Here is a 19,211-nt window from a genome sequence, read left to right on the forward strand (position 1 = left end):
TCAGACCAAATGAACTTTTATGTCCCTTCCAAACTTGAGAGCTTCTGATGGCCCTTGGAAGAGCAAGGTCATTAACTTTTCAGATTCCAACATTTGTTGGGTAGTTATTTAGCATAGATGAAGGGTCTGCTATGAGCTGTGCTGGAATGTGGGAGCTATTTGACCTTGACCTGATACTGTGTAAAAAGTCTTTTGTGTACTCGCTTCCACCCCCACTCCCAAACAGAGACCCCAAAACACCATGGACAGAGCCAGGTGTTACTTCCTGAGACCCAAGAAATATCCAGCCAGATGAAAGGCAAAGACACACCGACCCCCACCACTACTCTGGCCACCTCCACCCGCACCCTTTGCCCACCCCCAGTCAACCACTCTGTCCATGGCATTTGGCCAGTGATTCACAAACTTCAGCATGCATCAAAATCACCTGGAGGCTTGTCAAAACAAGTTGGCTGGAATGCATCCCCAGAGTTTCATATGCAATAGGCCTGGGCTGGGCCCTGAGAATTTGTTTCTAATAAGTTCCCAGGTGATATGCTCCTACTCCTGCTGTGCAGGACCCACACTTTGAGATCAACTGTTGTAGGCTTTTGTGTTCTTTAGGTAGATACTATTTATTATCCTTATTTAGCAGATGAGGAATTCAAGGCGGGAAGCTGAGCCCCTTTGCCCAAGTAAGTGGCAGGGCTGGCCAGGCAGCACTCGGGCCTTGGGATGGGCCAAAGGTGGCTTAGTTTTCCTTTCATTTCCTTCCAAAATGCAATTTGACCACTTCTGGAGTGGGTTGGCTCTGTTGGACTAGGGATTTGGGGACAGCGGGTTATATGAACAGAAACAGATGCTGATTTTTCTCTTCTTCCTTATTCCAGAAAACCAAGTCTTTCACTCGAGTGGTTGATGGTTTTTTCTTTCCTGATGAGCCTCTAGACCTACTGACTGAAAAAACATTTAATCCAATTCCTTCTGTCATCGGAGTCAATAACCACGAGTGTGGCTTCCTGCTGCCCAAGGTAACAATCCCAACTGTGCTCCCTATGGCTCCCTCAGCAGTGAGGCCGCTGTGTGCTTCCACGCTGAGTGCTCCTGTCCATGACGCCAAGCACTGTGAGGGAGAGCCCAGCGGCCAAGGACACAGAGATGCCCCTTCCCCACGCTGGCAGAGGGTAACTGAGGACTAGGAGCAGTCTTAGCCGGTGTCTGCTCTGCTCCTCATAGAAGGCTTAGGGAGAAAGAAACAACTCTATAAAGAAGTAAGGGAGGAGGCTTTCTTCAAAACATTATAAATGATTGTTTCAAATTAGCATGGTTACTGCTTTGAAGATGAAATTCACGCAGGTTTGGAAAATCTCAGGCCTTTCCATTTTCACATCCAGCCTTGGTTCTGGCATTTTAGCTTCCAAGAGGGCTCTCAAGGTTTGTCCAAGTTGCAAAATTATGGAATCCCTCTAGTCATTCAACAAGTATGCACGGAACGTTTGCTACCTGCTCTGCACTCTTGCAAAAACCAAGCATTCGGTAGTAAACAAGTCCCCCGGCTCCAGCTTTCTGCAAGCTGCCATCTGACTGGGGAGAGCAGGTGGAATGCAATGTTGAATAGCTGGTTTCGGGAAGGGACAGGTGCTACAAAGGACATAAGCTGGTAGGAGAAGATCTTTAGGGAGGAGAAGGGGTAGAGAGGAAAGGCTTCTCTGGGAGGGATCGTTTGTGTACAGGCTGAATGCTGAGAAGGAGCTGTACTTCCTTGACCCTGACATGTAAGAAGCCCTTCCTGATTTGAAATAAACTTTGCATCTGTCCTCAGAAGGGGAGGAATGCTCAAATTCATAATATCACCATAACTCAATTATAGAGACCAACCCCCTCCTTTTAAGCTGAGGGAGAGGAGATAATGAAATACAGAGGTTTGCCAAGGGCATGTTCTGCCATGATTAATTTGACCTATAGAGCAATGATTTTTGGGTAAGTGGCAGTGGGGATCTTTCTCCTCATGTTGTGAATGAGGCAACTGAGTCACAGACTGTGGCTTAAGGAGGGCTCTTCAGTGCTTCTGGGTCTGCGCCAGAAAGAAGGCAGGTGCTCCTGATGACAGCCACCACCACTGGAACCACTGTGACCAGTTTCGAGTGCCTTCCATGTGCTAGGTTTATGCCATTGGCGCAACAGCTTGTGAATCAATGTGAAGCACTATTAGTCCTGTTTTCCGGTTAAAGAAACTTAGCCTCAGAAAGGGCGAAGTTCCTTTCCAGTCTCCCAGCTGGGGAGGTGTATAATTTTTTTCATGCACTTAGGCTCTGCCATTAAATGTTGGGTTCTCTGTTAACCTGCTCTGTGACCTCAAGTGAACTGCCCAACCTCTCTGAACCTTTATTCCTTTAACCTGTGAAATAGGGCTGATCTTACTACCTGTTTCACATGCACCCATCAAATAGCCTGGCATATAGCAAGTGCTCAATAAATGTTAGATATTGGAATTGTTCAAGCGGCACTATGGGATGTGGTGCTCAGGTCTGCGTAGCTCAGGAGCCTGGGTCAGGGCTGTTTTTTCAGGTGACCTTCCAGTTATATGGCCGTTGGTGACCATGGGTAGTCCTCCAAAAACAAATCTCAGCTTCTGAACATACAGAGAGGTTCTTAGTAGTTGAAATATACTTGCGGATAAATTGAATGACTCTGGGGGTTCCCACAGATGCCAGGAGACAGAGACGTTTAAATATTTACCCTGGCGATTTATTATCCCAAGATTTTCCGCAGAAAATGTCAAAGGGAAATTCATTTGACACGTGGAGAGTACTTGTACCCTCTCATGTGTTTAAGCTATAGTACTAGCCAGGCAGGCGTCAGTTAGCAAATAATTACCCACAGCTTGTACTAGGCCCCCTGCAGAGCCTGGGTTCTTCCCCCACCCTTGCAGCCTTGCTGGCTGTCAGCGAAATGCTGGCTTCTCAGAGGCCCTGACTGCAAAGGTCTCGAGAAAGAGAACAGAAAGTCACTAGCTTCGAGATTTTCTGGCCTCTCTTCAGACTTGATGCCAGAACCAAGCTATAGCCTGTACCAGTTTGCCAGGGCCGCCAGAACAAAATACCACAGACCGGACGGTTTAAACAACAGAAACCTAGTTTCTCACAGTTCTGGAGGCTGGAAATCCAAGATCAAGGTGTCGGCAGGTCCAGTTTCTTCTGGGGAGTCCCTCCCTGGCTTGTCCATGGCGGCCTTCTGCCTGTGTCCCAGAATGATCTTCCCTCTGTGTGCTCACATCCCCGGTGTCTCTCTTGTGTGTCAGAATTTGCTCTTCGCATAAGGCCACCAGTCAGATTGGATGAGGGCCCTGCTAATGTCCTCCCTCTCATTTAATCACTTCCCGACAAACCCTATCTCCACACGGTCACATTCTGAGGTAGTGGGGGTTAGGGCTTCAACATGGGAATTTGGTGGTAGGGGACATGTCAGCTCATAACCTTGTCTTTCCACAGAGCAGCCACTCAGGCCCCATAAGACCACAGGTGTGGCAGGGAATGGCTGCATTTTAGCAAATGTGGGAAGAAATATCATTGCTTCACCAACCTATGGAGGTTCTCCTACATGTCGCCCCCTGGGGGCTGAACAGATTCCTGCTCTCCCCAGCCTCTCTTCTAGAAGGCAGACACTTTGGCTCTCAGAGAGAACGCTTTCCCTTCAGGTGACCTGAGGTGCTCATGGAGGACGCCCTACTTCTCTCCACAGAAGGAATTTCCCGAGATCCTCGGGGGCTCCAACAAGTCTCTCGCCCTGCACTTGCTGCACACAGTCCTGGTAAGTGAGCTTGGACAACTGAGTTTTCAGAGTCGTCTGTTTAACAAGCCTCCTTGGACCACACTTGGGACAAAGGGTTGGGGCTATAGATGTTCCCCATTCACTCATTCAGTGAATCTTTGCTAAGCAGAGTTCCACAGTCCCTTATTCAGTCTCCAAATCCAAGGAGCTTTGAAAACCAGCCCACAGGGCAGCCACAGCCGCCTCAGCCGGGAGGTGGCCGCTGGTCCTTATCGTTCCCATTCACGTCATTTGTCCCCCTATTCACGTGCTTCTCTGCGGAGATGGTACTGTAGGGGCGGGGATGCCCCCCTCCAGAGCATGTGACATCATATGCAGCCTTGGTACTGAATTATCTAGATACAGTCCGAAAAGTTCTAAATTCTGAAACACACCCGGGACTAGGGACCCGTATTCACTAGACACCAGCCGGGCACCGTATTAGGTTCCAGCCAGACCAAGGACCATTACTCAATCATCTACTCATGGACTCCCTGCACAGATATACCAGTATTACGTCTTAGCCAACCGCTAGAGGTAGGGATGGATTCCTTTCTCTTCTTCCCTCCTTCTTGCCTTAAACATTTCTCCAGCGTGAACCCTGTGCCAGGTTCCTTTCCGTCATCTATTCATGGAATGGATGTTTGTTGAGAGCCCACATGCCCCAGAGCTTCCCCATGCCCTGAGAGCAGTGAGAAGCAGGCTCTCCCTTTCTGCTTACAGGATCTGCAGACCACGGGTGGCCGGAAGGAGGAGGCACTTCGGTACAGTGTCTTAACAAACCAGAGCAGAGGAATGTCCAATGCCCTCTGGTACCCGCAGAAGGGAGCAGGTAGCTCTCTTGGGGAGAAGGGCCTTGAAGAATGAGTTAGGTTTTTTCCGGCTCCTGGAGCAATGGGCTGGGGAGCCGGAGGGCCCAGCATGTGCAGTTAGGAGCAGAGGAGTGTGGTGAGGTCAGCTACTGGGGGTGGCTGCCATTCAAGAAGGAAGCTTCCAGCTTCTATATGCTCTGAAAGGAATGTGAAGCTCATCCCGGGGGCTGGGAGCAGAAGAGTGACGTGATTGATTCCCATTTTGGAAAGAGCCTTCTGGACACAGAGTGAGCCAGATTGGAGGCAGGGGATATCTCAGGCCTCAAGGCTCAGAGGGGATGTTTGATGAGTTTGGGCTGTCCAATGATGAGAATCAGGACTAAGGTTTGAGAGATACTTAAATTGCAAGTCAGACAGCGGGACCTTTCAGGCTGGATTGGAGATGACCTAATGGAGGATGGCCTCATTGATCTTGGCCTTAGAAAAGGGGAAAATTCAAGCAGAGGCTACTTCAAGAGGAGAAGGGATCTTGAGGCAGGTCCCAGGAAGGACGGGAGGGGCGTGCAGTGTGTCCTAGGTGGCAGAGCAAGAAATACTTTTCAAAGGTTTAAGTTATTCTCAGATGCAGAAGACAGAGCCTTGTTCTAGAATCCCAGTGGTCTGCAGGGTGACTGTCCCACTAGGGCTCGCCGAAGGCTCCACAGAGCACTGTACCCACCTTGGACACCTTGAGCTCATAGGGGTCTGCTGGTCATATGGTCCAAATCAGGGGCACTCACTTGCACCAGAGCCTGGAGTTGCTTTGGGTCTGATTAAAAACGCGCAGCCTTCATAGGACCCTCTGAGTGGTCTAAGCAGTGCTCCCTGGTGTGCTCTATACTGTCCCCAAATTCCAAAGAAACTTCTGCCTGGCTATGCCTGTTGTCATGTGGCGGGTGAGAGGGTGATGGTAGAGGTGCCATGACTTGTGCCAGCACTTCTCAGACCCCCAGGTTCCCAAGAACCTCACCAGTGTGGCAGACCCTGCATCTTTATGAAGTTTACTTTGCAACAGCTGACATTTTTGCTCGGGGCGAGTTGAGAGATGGAAGCCTGGGAGGCAGCCCGTGCTGAGTCAGGAAAGCACAGAAGGTCCTGTTCAGGGATTTAGCAGTGGGTCTCAGGGGGGACTGATGGAACTGAAGATAGGCTCTGTGCCAGCCAGCACCTTTCTTTCTTCAGATCTCATGTAATCCTCCAAACAACCCATTTTTTATGGATGAGGGAACTCCAACGAAAGACTAGTTCAAATCTAAGAACAATGGACTGGAGGCAGCACTGTTTCCAGAAGCAGGGTCCCAGTAGTAGCTGCGAAGGCATACACTTAGAAGAGTCCCACCCTTAGTTGCCAGGGATGGGTGTTTCTGAAACATCTCAGGGATGTACTCTAATTAGGAGCATGCATTCCGGCTGCATATATAGACTTGTGGAAGAATAATGGTTGCACCAGTTTGGACAACTACTTACTCTCTCAAAGCCTCAGTTCCCTCATCTGTGAATGGGGCTAATTTTGATATTTGCACCATAGGGTCACTGTGTGGATTAGATGAGACATTGCACATAAAGACCCCAGAATCATCTCCACCCAAGCAAATGCTCATCGTGTTTGCTATTGTTGACCTGAGTCTCCTGTGACCATGATTTTTTTTTTACAGCGCATCCCCAACCAGTATTTATACCTTGTGGCTGATCAATACTTCTCCAACAAGCACTCCCCAGCTGAGATACGAGATAGTTTTCTGGACTTGCTTGGAGATGTGTTCTTTGTGGTCCCTGGGCTGGTCACAGCTCGATATCACAGAGGTGAGTCTCTGAGTACCAACACCCCCCACCGTATAGCAGGGTCACAGTCCAGTAAGGCCAGTGACTGCCAAGAGTCTTGTGGCCTGATAACTGGCCACCTGCTCTACCCTTTTGTTCGCTCAGTGAGAGGGAGTTCCCAAGAATGCGTGGGATATAACTTTGCACTCTGACTTTTGCAATTCCCGTGCCTTTCAGTGTTCAGGGATGTTGGCCAGTTCTATTGTTTCTTCTCTTTCTCCTTCAGGACTGTGCAGAAAATTCTCATCTCCCCATGACTTGAGAGAACTCATTTCCCAGACTCCTTTCTATTTAGAAGTGTCTTCCCAAGCATTTTAGCTCTAAGGAGTAGTGGAGCAATCAGAAAAAGAGTATTATTTGTGGGGATACAAACCTCATCTCCCTCCCTCCCTGCCCTAATTCCTTCTCTCTCTCCTCCTTTCTCCCTCTCTCTCTTTTTCTTCCATTCCCCTTTTCCTCCTCTTTCCACAGTTTTTTTTAAAGCTTTTTTTCTTTTTTAAAAAAATTTATTTATTTGACAGACAGAGAGGCAGGCAGAGGGGGGTGGAGTGGGGAAGCAGACTCCCTGCTGAGCAGAGAGCCCTATGTGGGGCTTGATCCCAGGACCGTGAGATCATGACCTGAGTCGAAGGCAGAGGCTTTAACCCACTGAGCCATCCAGATGCCCCATCCAGTTTTTTGTTTCGCTTTGTTTTGTTTTTAATCCCTACCATGTGCCTAAGAGTATCATCGGCCCTAGAGATACAACAGTGAACCAAACAAAGACCCTGCCTACATGAAACTCAGATTCTAGCTGGGGAGACTGATAACAAAGAAGTAAAGATAGAATGTATATGTGTTAGGTGGTAATATAAGTAAGATAAACCAGGGTAGGGGATAGCAGTTGCAGGGAGCTCTGGGATTCTGTATCATAAAGTCTACGGAGGAGACAAGAGAATGAGGACCAAGAATTGACTCTTGAATTTGGGAACACAGGAGTCACTGGTGACCTTGATGGGAACTATTGTGATGAGATGATATATGTAAAAGTCTGGTTAAAATGGGATTCATGAGAAAAAAGCAAGCTGATCTTCAGAAAATAATCACAATCTCAAAATCTCAGCAAGTGGTTTTGAAAAAAAGGAATGAATTGATTTTAAAACTTTACATGGAAATGCAAGGATGGCTGAAACAGTGTTGAAAAAGAATGACAAACTTAGAGGGCTTACAAGTCATCTGATTTCAAGTACAATTTTCAAGATGCAGGAATTTAAAAAGTCTGGTATTGACTGAAGGATAGAGTAGAGAGTCCAGAAGATAATTAGCCCATTTTTGACAGAAGTGCTGAGATAATTTAGTGGAAAAAGAAAATTCCATTCAACAAACAGAGCTGGAATAACTGGATATTTATGTAGAAAAAGTGAACCTCAACCCGCTACCTCACACTATATACAAAAATCAGTGTGAATTGAGTTGTAGATCCAAATGTAAAATCTAAAATTGCACTGAAGCAAAATTAATACATATTTTTTTGCTCATCAAAAAACACTGTTAACAATGTTAGCAAAAATGGTGGAGGAGGGAATTCCAAAAATCTGTTCCACCCCAAAAGCAGTGAATAAACTGGTAAGTACTGTCAGAATCAATTTGATCAGAACCTGGAAACATATCAAGGGTTTATCGCAAGCAAGTGAACATTTAATTAAGATAGGGTCTCAGTGAGAGAGTATGGCATTTCAACTTACTCTGCCCCATTTCTTGATACCAGCTAGGCAGTGGCCTTAAAGACAGCAGCCCACATTTATAGAATAGGTTTCTAGTACTGGAAGGAGAAAAAAGGATCTCACACTCAAAGAATTGTGTTTTGTTTTGTTTTGGTTTTTTTTCTTTGATCTATCTGGTGGCTCCCTAAACAACTAAGCTCAAAGGGTTTGCTTTCATTTCACCTAATCCAGAACTCTCTCAGGCATTAGGCACCTACCTGGAGGGCATTTCCCACCAACATTTAAAGGTAAATGCATTTGCTGGGGCACCTGGGTGGCTCAGTTGGTTAAGCGTCCAACTCTTGATTGCAGCTCAGGTTCTGATCTCTGGGGGGTGAGATCAAGCCCTGTGTCAGGTTCTACACTAGGCATGAAGCCTGCTTAAGATTCTCTCTCCCTCTCCCTCTGTCTCTCCCCACCCACACTCACATGTGCACATGTGTGCATGCTCTCTCTGAAAAATGAAAATAAATAAATGTATTTGCTGCTGCCCCCAAACACAAGGGACAACAGTTGGAATAAATAATAGACAATACTTAGGGAGGAAAAGCTGGGCAATAGAATGTTCTGGGAATAAAGGCTTGAGGAGCTCCCTCATAGCCCTGGGAATTTAGAAGGCTTTGTGTTTGTCTAGAGTGGGCAACATGCTTAGAAAAGACCTGAGATGGCCCTAAGCTGTTATATCTGGCTGACCTGAAGGCTCTTCTCATACAGAAACTGGAAGCTAAATAAGAATTGTAGACTGTCTGGCTGAGTGTTGAGGGTGTGCTCTGACACACACATAATGCCTGTCTTCAAAGATTGGGAGATTTTGTCTGTTTTAGGCACTTATGAAAATCTCAGCTGACCCGTAAAATTATTAGTTGACCATGAAGATAACAAGAGAAAAAAGAATTTGGGTGGCCGCATAGGATGAAGAATAGTCAAAATTAGTACAGAAACATTTCTCAACAAACAAACAACAGCAACCACAAAAAGCAGTAACAGTAAACCGTGGCAAAGGGGTAGAATCTGATGTTCAGAGTTGCCACATTATAATATTCAAAATCTCCACTGTTCAACAGCCATGCAAAGAGATGGGAAAGTATGGCCCACAGACAGGGAAAAAAGAAATGAATAGAAACTGTCCCCGAAGAACCCCAGACAATGGATTTTCTAACTACTTTAAACCAACTATTAAATATACTCAAATTGCTATAAAGGAAACCACATATAAAAAATTAAAGGAAACCATGAAAATAATGTCTCACCACATAGAGGAGCAATAGATAATTTATAAAGTTATAAAAAAGAACCAGATAGACATTCTGGCATTGCAAAATACAGCAACTGGAATGGAGAATTCACTAGAGGGACTCAGTGGCAGATTTGAGCATGGAGAAGAAAGAAACAGAGAACTTGAACATAAATCCATAGAGATTACTCAGTGTGAGCATCAGAAAGATAAAAGAATGAAGGAAAATGGACAGAGCCCAGGAGACCTGTGGGACACCATAAAATATCCCAACATATACATGATAGGACTACCAGAAGAGAAGAAAGAGAAAATAGGTAAAAATAATATTTAAAGAAATAACGATCAAAATGTCTCAAATTTGATGAAATATGTAAATATTCATGTCCATGAATTTCATTGAATCACAAGTAGGAAAAACTCAAAGAGATCCATGTAGAGACATATTATAATCAATCAAACACCAAAAACAGAGAAATTCCTGAAAGCAGTTAAAGTGAATAGACTAATCATGTACAAAGTAGCTTCAATAACATTAACAGCTGATTTCTTCACAGAAACCACAGAAGCCAGGGACAACAGAATAACATACTCAAAGTGCAGGGGGGAAAAAAAGGCCTGCCAACCAGGATTTCCATGTCTATCAAAGCTATCTTCAGAAGTGAAGGGATAATCAAGACATTTCCAGATAAACAAAAATTGAGAGTTTGTCACTAGTAAACCTGCCTGACAGATGCTAAAGGGAGTCCTTAAGGCTGAAACAAGAGGACACTAGACAGTATCTCAAATCCATAAGAAGAAAGAAAACACTTCTCATGGTGCTTACACTACTTATGTTTACTTACAGAAGTCAGTATTGTTTTATTTTTGATTCTCTAATGTCTCTTTGTTTTCCTACATCATTTAAAAACAACTGTAGAAAATAATAATTATAAATCTGTTTTCACATTCAATGCATCAAGATGCCATTTGTGACAATAACAATATAAAGAAACAGAGCTATAAAGGGGGAAAGTTTTGTTTACTATTGAAATGAAGTTGGTATTAGTTTGAAATAGATTATTATGAATTAGGAAGTTAATTGTAATCCCCAGGGCAACCACCTAGAAAATAACAAAAAATATGTATGTATGATAAAAGAAACAAGGGGATCAAAGTGGTACCCTGGAAAATATTATGGTGATGGGAGAATTGAAGAAGAATATAAGACATATGGGGGACAAATAGTAAAATGGCAGAAGTAAGTCCTTCATAGTCGGTAATTATACTAAATGTAAATGGATTCTCCCAAAAGGCAGAGATTGCAGAATGAGTGGATTATAAAAACAGTCCAACTGTGTGCTGTCTACAAGAGACTCATTTTAGAACCAAAGACACAAAGAGGTTGAAAATTACAGTGGATTCTTAGATCTAACAACAAAAGTATCATCAAAAAAGAAAAAAAACAGATAAATTGGACTTTATTAAAATGAAAAATTTGCATCAAAGGGCAATATAAAGAAAGTAAAAAGACAACCCACAGAATGGGAGAAAATATTTGCAAATCATTTACATGATAAGTGTTTATTATTTGAAAAATAAAAGGACCCTTATAGCTCAGCAAAAAACCAAACAAGTCGATTCAAAAATGGGCAAAGGAGTGAGTGGACATCTCTCCAAAATAGATATATGAATGACTAATAAGCACATGAAAAAGTGAGCAACATTATTAGCCATCAGGGAAATGCAAGTCAAAACCACAGTGACACACCTCTTCATACCCACTAAAGTGGCTATAATTTAAAACAAAAAACAAAAAACAACAACAAACAAAAACCTGAAAATAACAGTGTTACTGAGAATGTGGAGAAACTGGAACTCTCATGAGCTGCTGGTGGAACTGGTAAATGGTCCATGTGATGTGGAAAGTGGTTTGGCTGTTCCTCACAAAATTGAACATAAAATCACCATATCACTCAGCAACTCCACTCCTAGGCATAGACCTAAGATAATTGAATACCAGATGGCCAAGCAAAAATTGTACATGAATGTTCATAGCAGCCTTATTTGGAGAGGCCAAAAAGTGGTAACAACCCAAAGATCCATCAGCTTAAAAATGGTATAAACATAGTATATACATAGTACACACATATGATGGGTTATCATTTGGTTATAAGAACACCACCTGCTACAATATGGCTGAATCAGGAGAACATTATACTCAGTGAAAGCAGCCAGATACAAAAGGCCACGTGTGTGATTCCATTTATATGAAATGTCCAGAATAGGCAAATCCATGAAGACAGAAAGCAGTTTCCAAAGGACAGGAGGGAAGGGCAAATAGGGAGTGACTGCTTAATGGGTCCAGGGTTTCTGCTTGGGGAGCTGAAAATGTTCTAGGCCTTAATAGTGGTGATGGTTGTACAACATTCTGAATGTGCTAAAAACTACTGATTTACCATACTTAGAAATGGTTCAAGTGGTGAATTTTATGTTATGTGTATTTTTAAAAAAGATTTTATTTATTTATGAGACACAGAGAGACAAAAGTAGGCAGAGAGGAAGGCAGAGAGAGAGCCCTGCTGAGCAGAGAGCCTGATTCGGGGCTCAATCCCAGGACCCTGAGATCATGACCTGAGCTGAAGGCAGAGGCTTAACCCTCTGAGCCACCCAGGCTCCCCTGTTGTGTATTTTACCTAAAACTACCAACCAACCAAAAACCCAGTGCTGCTCTGAAAATGAGAAGGCAAGCCTCAGACTGGAAGAAAATATTCACAACATAGTTATCTGACAAAAAATCCATATCTAGCATATGAGAACTCTTACAAGTCAATAATGAAAGGACAAATAATCCAATTACAAATGGATAAAAGGCTTGAAAAGACACTTCACAAAACAAGATAGAGGAAAGCCTTTTTGGGCTCATGAAAAGGTTCTCAACATTATTAGTCATCAGGAAAATGCAAAATAAACCCCAAATGAGGAAACCATGGACACCTACTAGAATGGCTAATACTGAAAACACAAACCACACCCACCAGTACTTTCAAGTGTGTGGAATATTCAGAAGTATCATGTATTTCTGGAAGGAACATAAAATGGTACAACCATTCTGGAAAACTGTCCGTTTCTTATAAAATTAAGTGCATACCTACCCTATTACTCAACCATTCTACTCCTAGGCATTCACTGAAGAGAAATGAAAGCATATGTCCTTGCTGGTGTATGGACATCCATAGCAGCTTTAATCATAATAGCACCAAACTAGAAAGAACCCAAAAGTCTATCATCAGACGAGTGGATAAATGCACTGTGGTATATTCAAGTAATAGCGTATCCTTGGTGGTTGAAAGGAATTAATAACTGATACATGAGATAACATGGAAGAGTCTCAAAAACACCACACCCAGGAGAAGAAGCCAGACACACAGAAGCATATATATTTTGTTACTCCATTTATATGGAGGTCAAGGGCAGGCAAAATTAATCTGTGGTGACGAGCCATAAAAGCGTTGGTTGTCTCTTGGTAGAGTGACTACAAAAACACACAAGGAAATTTTCCAGGGTGATAGAAATGCTCTGTATACCCTTGCGTGGTGGTTATAGGAATGTGTATACATTTGCAAAAACTCATCAAACCATGTAATTAAAATCTGCACTTTTTATTGTCCGTGAGTGACACTTCAATTAAGAGAGAGAGAGTGAGGGGAGGGAGCAGACATAATGAGTATTGGGGGTTCTTGCTAGAGGGGAAGCTGAGACCAAGAGTATGTGTGTTTGTGGGTGTCTGTGTGTGTATGTGCACATGTGCGTGCACGTGTGTGTGCTTTAACAGAGACTCTGCTGATGGCAGTGGTCCAGGAGAGAAACATGGATGATGCAGGGAAAGGTGGGGTGAGGAGGAGTTAAAAGCAAAGACCTTTAGCAGAAGTGAGGAGAAGGAATGTTGGAAGCAGGGAATAACTTTGTTTGGTTTGTCTTGGGACAGTTGAGGCAGGATCGGTGGGAGGTAGTTCTTTGCTCAGGAGGAAAGGCTTATAGCCAAGTGAAGACCTCTTTGCCCAATCGGTCTGCCCTGAGGGCTAGTGAGCTCCTGTCACCATGGGGGAAGGGGCTGCTGTGGTAGCAAGCACTAGCCTCTAATAAGGAAGAGGGAAGTTAGGGTTCAAGTCCTCATTGTCTCTGAGCCATCCCATCCACGGGTGTGGCGGGCCCTCTGAATGGGAACACAGGGCCAGCCCCTGCTCCACCGCGTTGGGCGCTGGCCACAGGCCCCCTCCTTTCTCTGTGCAGATGCTGGCGCACCTGTCTACTTCTACGAGTTTCAACACGGGCCCCAGTGCTTAAAGGACAGAAGGCCGGCTTTTGTCAAAGCCGATCACTCTGATGAAATCCGCTTCGTCTTTGGAGGTGCCTTCCTCAAAGGCGACGTCGTCATGTTCGGTAAGGAGCCGGGGTGGGGGGGGATGGGGGGGCGGGCTTCTGCTCTTGTGGGGCCTTGAGCTTGGGATAAGCTGGGGAGAAGCCCTTGGTCCGCCTGACGTGATGCAAGAGCCCCCTGGTATTGGTGCATTGGAATGTAATCTACAGTTTACAGACCCAGCCATTCCCTGGAAAATGCCCCCACTCTTATTTTTAGAAACTGAGATGAAAAGGAGTTGTCAGCATTTGCTTGATAAATGTTTCTCTTTGTGCTAAAGCCTAAAAGGCTAGACCATTGGGGGCACTCATGCGATCTAATTTTATTTTTAATTAGAACCACTTTCTTGTCTCTGACCACCGATCTTACCCTCCCTGCCCTTTCCAGAGCCATCGATGAGATTACCACCCAGGGCTTTAAAAGGCAAAAAAAAAAAACCCCAAAAACAAAAAACCCAAAACCAAAAACAAAACAACAAAACCCACAAAACAACAAAACCCAACAACCCATGTTTTTCATAACTCCCGAAGTCCGAAGTCCTCTGGACCTAGGTGATCTAACGTAGATGTTGTGCACTGCTACTAGCAAGGTTCACTCATCTGTTCCTGAACTTATGACCTATTCAGAGCCTAAAATAAGAAGCCAATCAGATGAGGTTATCCACCAAAAAAATTTATAGCAACTACACACAACAGATATCACTAAAATATTTCGTTAAAGAAATTGCACGACCCAGGCCCTTGACCAGGTCATGCTGGCCTCTTGTGCTCCGCACAAGTACGTTTGTGCGCTGCGGTTTATTCGTTACATCATTTATTTGTGCCCATCCTAATAATACAGATAATAACACAGCTGCCTCTTGGGTTGTGATAAAGACCCAGTGAGACAATTTTCACAAGGCACACAGTGAGTGCTTAATAAATGTCACTGTACTACCAGCAGCCATCACTGAGCTCATACTGTGGGACGGGCACAGGACTCTCCAAATGGGAGAAAATGAACCACATGTGTATCAAAGTTTCAATTCCTTAATATCTAAAGAGCTCCTAAAGTCAGTGGGAAAAGAACAGCCCAGTGGAAAAGTGGCTAACAGATACAAAGAGACAGTTTATGGAAAAGGAAACGTGAGTGACTTCTAAGCATCAAAATCCGCATGACCTCACCCATAACAAGAAGATTGCACACTAACCTTGACTAAGGAAGCCTTTTTCATCTATCAAGGTTGGGAAGAGCAATGCATTTTACATAATGTATTTGAGCAGGTGTGGGGAGACAGACAATTTCATATATTAATGCAAAACTTCCAAATTTAAAATGCAGATAGTCTTTCCCCAAGCAATCCAATGTCTAGAATTTTTTTTGTGCAATTATACTTGCGCACAGGCAAAACGATAGGCATGTGCTGCTGCATTGCTTTTATCAGCAAAAGACTGAAAACGCTGTGAAGATCCACCAAGAGAGTACTGGGTGCATGAATTATATATTCACATAGGATTGCATATATAAATATTCATGCATTATACATTTAGAGAATAATAAACGGCAATAAATGGAAGGTTTTTAAGCGACAGTGTGGAACTATCTCCTGGATACGATTTTGTAAAAAGAAAAAGACGCAGAATATGTGTTCCTGTCATACTGAATGTGTAGCAAGGTGTCCGCTTAAACCCTTGTACGTGTCCAGCCTGCTGTTGGAGGGCACTCGAGGAGCTGGTAGCTATGGTTACCTCTGAGGCTGGGCACTGGGGGTCTGGAGGGAAGGGATGGGAGGGAACCTTATTGTCATTAGATGCCCTTCCTGCATGTTGCATTTTGTACTTTGAGCAAATATTACTTTCTCCAATAAAGAAATGCAATAATTAACTGAGGCGGGGAGTGGTGGAAAGAGACGGGGGGGGGGGGGGTTGGTCTCTGTCCCCAGGGAGCTTGCAGCCTTGCAGGAATGTATGGAAGAGCACTGGCTAGAAGGGGAAACTAGGTGTTGGGCCTCCTTGAGCATTCAGAAGCCATGATTCCTTGGGCGAGCCCCTGCTGCTCTGGGCCTTTGTACATGAGGCTGCAAAAGGAGTGCATTGATTGGTGGGCTGGTGAGCAGATCCCATGGGAAGGGAGATGGGAATGCCATTCAGCACACCTGAGTCACCTTGGCCTTCTGGTGAATCCGTTTGAGAGCTGGGTTTTGTGATTGTCTCCTCCAGAAGGAGCCACGGAGAAGGAGAAATTGCTGAGCAGGAAGATAATGAGGTACTGGGCCAACTTTGCGCGGACCGGGTAAGTGAGCCCTGTCCCCCCCCTCCCCTTAGTACACCCTCCCCACACTCCCACACACCCCTGCTCAAGCTCCCCCACAGTCAGGTGCTGGAGGATGGAAATCTCATCCTCGTCTCTGCCTTCACTTCCAGGGACCCTAATGGGGAAGGCCTGCCCCTGTGGCCAGCCTACAGTCAGAGCGAGCAGTACCTGAAGCTGGACTTGAATGTGAGCGTGGGACAGAAACTGAAGGAACGGGAGGTGGAGTTTTGGTCAGATACCCTCCCTCTGATCATGTCCCCTTCCACAGCCCTCCCGGGTCCTCCTCCCCCATTACTCTCCCTTTCTCTGCTCCTACCTTTCTTCTTCTCTGCTCCCTGAGGAATTGTGTGTGATTTTGATTTTCCTTCTGCAGTTTCCCCCACGATCATTAGCTCCATTTTTGTGTTTAGCTACTTTGTGAAATCAGCTGCTTTTACTGATGTTTTATGGACGTGGGGATGATCCCTAGGGGACTTCTTTTCGATATCAAACAAAGCTGCTTGCCTTGGAACACTACCAGATCTCTTCAATAAATCTGTAGGAGGGCCGGCCTATTAGTTGGCTTCATAATGATCTTGTTACTAAGAGGAAACAAAATCAGAACATGAAGTATGTACGGGGAGCAGAATTTAATTCTGTACTCAAAACTCTCCCCCGACCCCCAGCATCCAAGGTGAAGTGCACTTCCTATCAGAGGTGTATGTTACCTGAAATCTGAGTGCTCCAACTGCTATCCAGGCAGGTTTCTGCCACAAGCCAAGCATGGATGTCCTCAACCTCGATGGCTTAAACTGGGTCTTTTCTCCAGCTCAGGAGATATGAGGCGGAGGAGGGGTGGGGTGGCCAGAGAGCCTCCTTCTCAGCAATTAAAACCAGAGGTCCTCCAAGGTCAGGAGCCAAGGAGTCAGACACCTGATGACAAAGGTCAGGGAGGACACCAAGGAGAAAAGATATTTGCCTGATGGGACATAGACTGATCCAACCCTCCATAAACCTACACTGGGTGCCTGATATGTGCCAGGCATATCCCCACTGGGGCTAGAGTGTTGAGCGAGACACGCCCTCCACCAGTGGTAAGCAGATACACCATAAGCCGACATCCACACAAGTGTGTAGTTGGTGACAAATCTGAAAATCTCACTTAGGGAGAGTCAGGTGTTTCATGTAAGTACAACAGGGGAACCTAACTGAGATGCGTATCTTAGGAGATTTTCTCTGGAGAAAGGATGGATTGAAGTTAACCAGATGATAGGTAGGGAGAGTATTGTGATACATCATTTGAAGGAGGCACTTTTACTTTTTTTAAAAGAATTTATATAGATAGATAGGTAGATAGATAGATTTGTTTATGTACATATATATATATATATATATATTTGTTTATTTAATTGAGAGAGAGAGAGAGAGCATAGGGAGAGAGAGAGAGAGCTCAAGTAGGCAGAGAAGCAGGCAGAGGGAGAGGGACAAGCAGGTTCCCCACTGAACAAGGAGCCCAATTCTGGGCTTAATCCCAGAGTCGAAGGCAGACACTTAATGGACTGAGCCACCCAGGCGTCCCGTACTTTTACTTTTTATATCATATTAAAATTTAATATTTAAGTTAATGTTTATAGAATTATCTATTCATTTATAATATTTATTTAAAATGGTAATATATTTAATATAATCTGATATTTAATTTAATTCATATGATAACTACATAATCCCTATTCTATCCATGTAATTTACCAGGGTAATTAGTTTTTCTTTGTGATTGCTTCAGGATTACATGCGAAGTGCATGGAGTAGGAGAGTTTCTGAAATGTCAGTAATGTGTTTTTCTGGGTCAGAGATCTCCAACTTCTAGCCTCAATGTGGCCCCCAGAAATGTTTTGTTTAGCCCACAGGTGTCAAAAATGTTTTGGATTTAGTTTCCAATTAATATGAAATCAGGGGAATTTCACTTTAGAAGCCATGTTTCTAGCCCCTCCAGAGAAAAAGAACGAAAAGGGGAAGAGGAAGAGGAGAAGGGGGAAGAAGAATTCTGGCAACACTGGAGCTGCGTTCCAGCCTGGTAACCAGGGCTTCTGATAGCCCATACATCACCTTCATACAAATTAGAAAGTATCCTTTCTTCAAAACCTTCTATAGGCATCTTCCAGGAAATCATCATCTCATCATTGATAGAGATCTACATCTGTGATGTGAACAGTACCTCCTCTGGACTAGTGCTCTTGTGCAGTACACAACCTGCACAATTGTTCTCAGCGACCCTGATGGAACAACCTGTAGGAACTGAGTAGTGGCCACCCCTTTACCTTTTTTCACAGTCTCACTATTCCCCTTTGTGGGAAAGATTTGGTTTGTCTCCAGAGTTTTGTTGGATTTGATTTGATTTAGTGATTCAGGTCTAAGATTGTAAGGGTGGGGGGAAGATTTTCTTTAAAAGTGAAGTTATTTAATTTGTCTTGTGCCTGGGTCCATTTCACTCATTGATATTACCTGACTCCCAAAGATGTTAAGGTTTGGACCCCTGGCCTCTCATTTTATGGAAACCTATGGAGATGTGAAAGAATTCACTGAAAATCACTCAGTGAATTAGTAGCAAGTCAAAACCAGACCTCGAATCTCTGTCTTTCCAGATCAGGACTCTTTCTGCCATGCTCCCTGTCTCCCTCAGCGTAGGGTCCAAATCTGTTGGAGTGTCTCTGGCTTTGGTGGTTGCGGAAGGGCTGATCAACAGTACTTGGGGCATTTTCTGGCTCTAGGAAGAGGAACCAAGCCACACACAAGCAAGCTGGAAATTCAGTTGCCTCTGCAGCTGCAGAAGGCTAATTTCTACACTGATATTTGGCTAAACTAACAGCTAGAAAACACCACTCAACTCATTTTTTAAAATACTATCATATTAAATGACATTACACTTATTTATATACTGCACGCAGTCCCGGCATCCTCAAATACAGTTCTAATTTTGGTAGGTGTCTTGCAAGAGGGAGCATATTTCCAACGCATCTAGATACAGGGCCCTCTTGCCTTATTCCTGTCCACGTGCCATCAGATGTTGTATTGGGTTAAAGCTGAAATATAAATGCTATTTGGCA

At 44.3% G+C, this 19,211-nt stretch overlaps 1 protein-coding gene across 2 annotated transcripts in view; it reads left to right on the forward strand.

The window, feature by feature from the left end:
• The window catches only part of CES5A (carboxylesterase 5A), a 28,546-nt gene extending 11,861 nt beyond the window's left edge, over nt 1-16,685 (forward strand). For both annotated transcript variants that reach the window (XM_082708572.1, XM_082708573.1), the window contains 6 exons: nt 870-1,010; nt 3,721-3,789; nt 6,296-6,443; nt 13,710-13,859; nt 16,035-16,107; nt 16,239-16,685. In XM_082708572.1, the coding sequence (XP_082564698.1) occupies nt 870-1,010; nt 3,721-3,789; nt 6,296-6,443; nt 13,710-13,859; nt 16,035-16,107; nt 16,239-16,467 (810 nt within the window). In that variant the 3' untranslated portion in view covers nt 16,468-16,685. The remainder of the gene's footprint in view (nt 1-869; nt 1,011-3,720; nt 3,790-6,295; nt 6,444-13,709; nt 13,860-16,034; nt 16,108-16,238) is intronic.
• Nucleotides 16,686-19,211: the final 2,526 nt, after the last annotated feature.

Source organism: Mustela nivalis (assembly GCF_964662115.1).
Source record: "Mustela nivalis genome assembly, chromosome: 18".
Lineage (NCBI taxonomy): Eukaryota > Metazoa > Chordata > Mammalia > Carnivora > Mustelidae > Mustela > Mustela nivalis.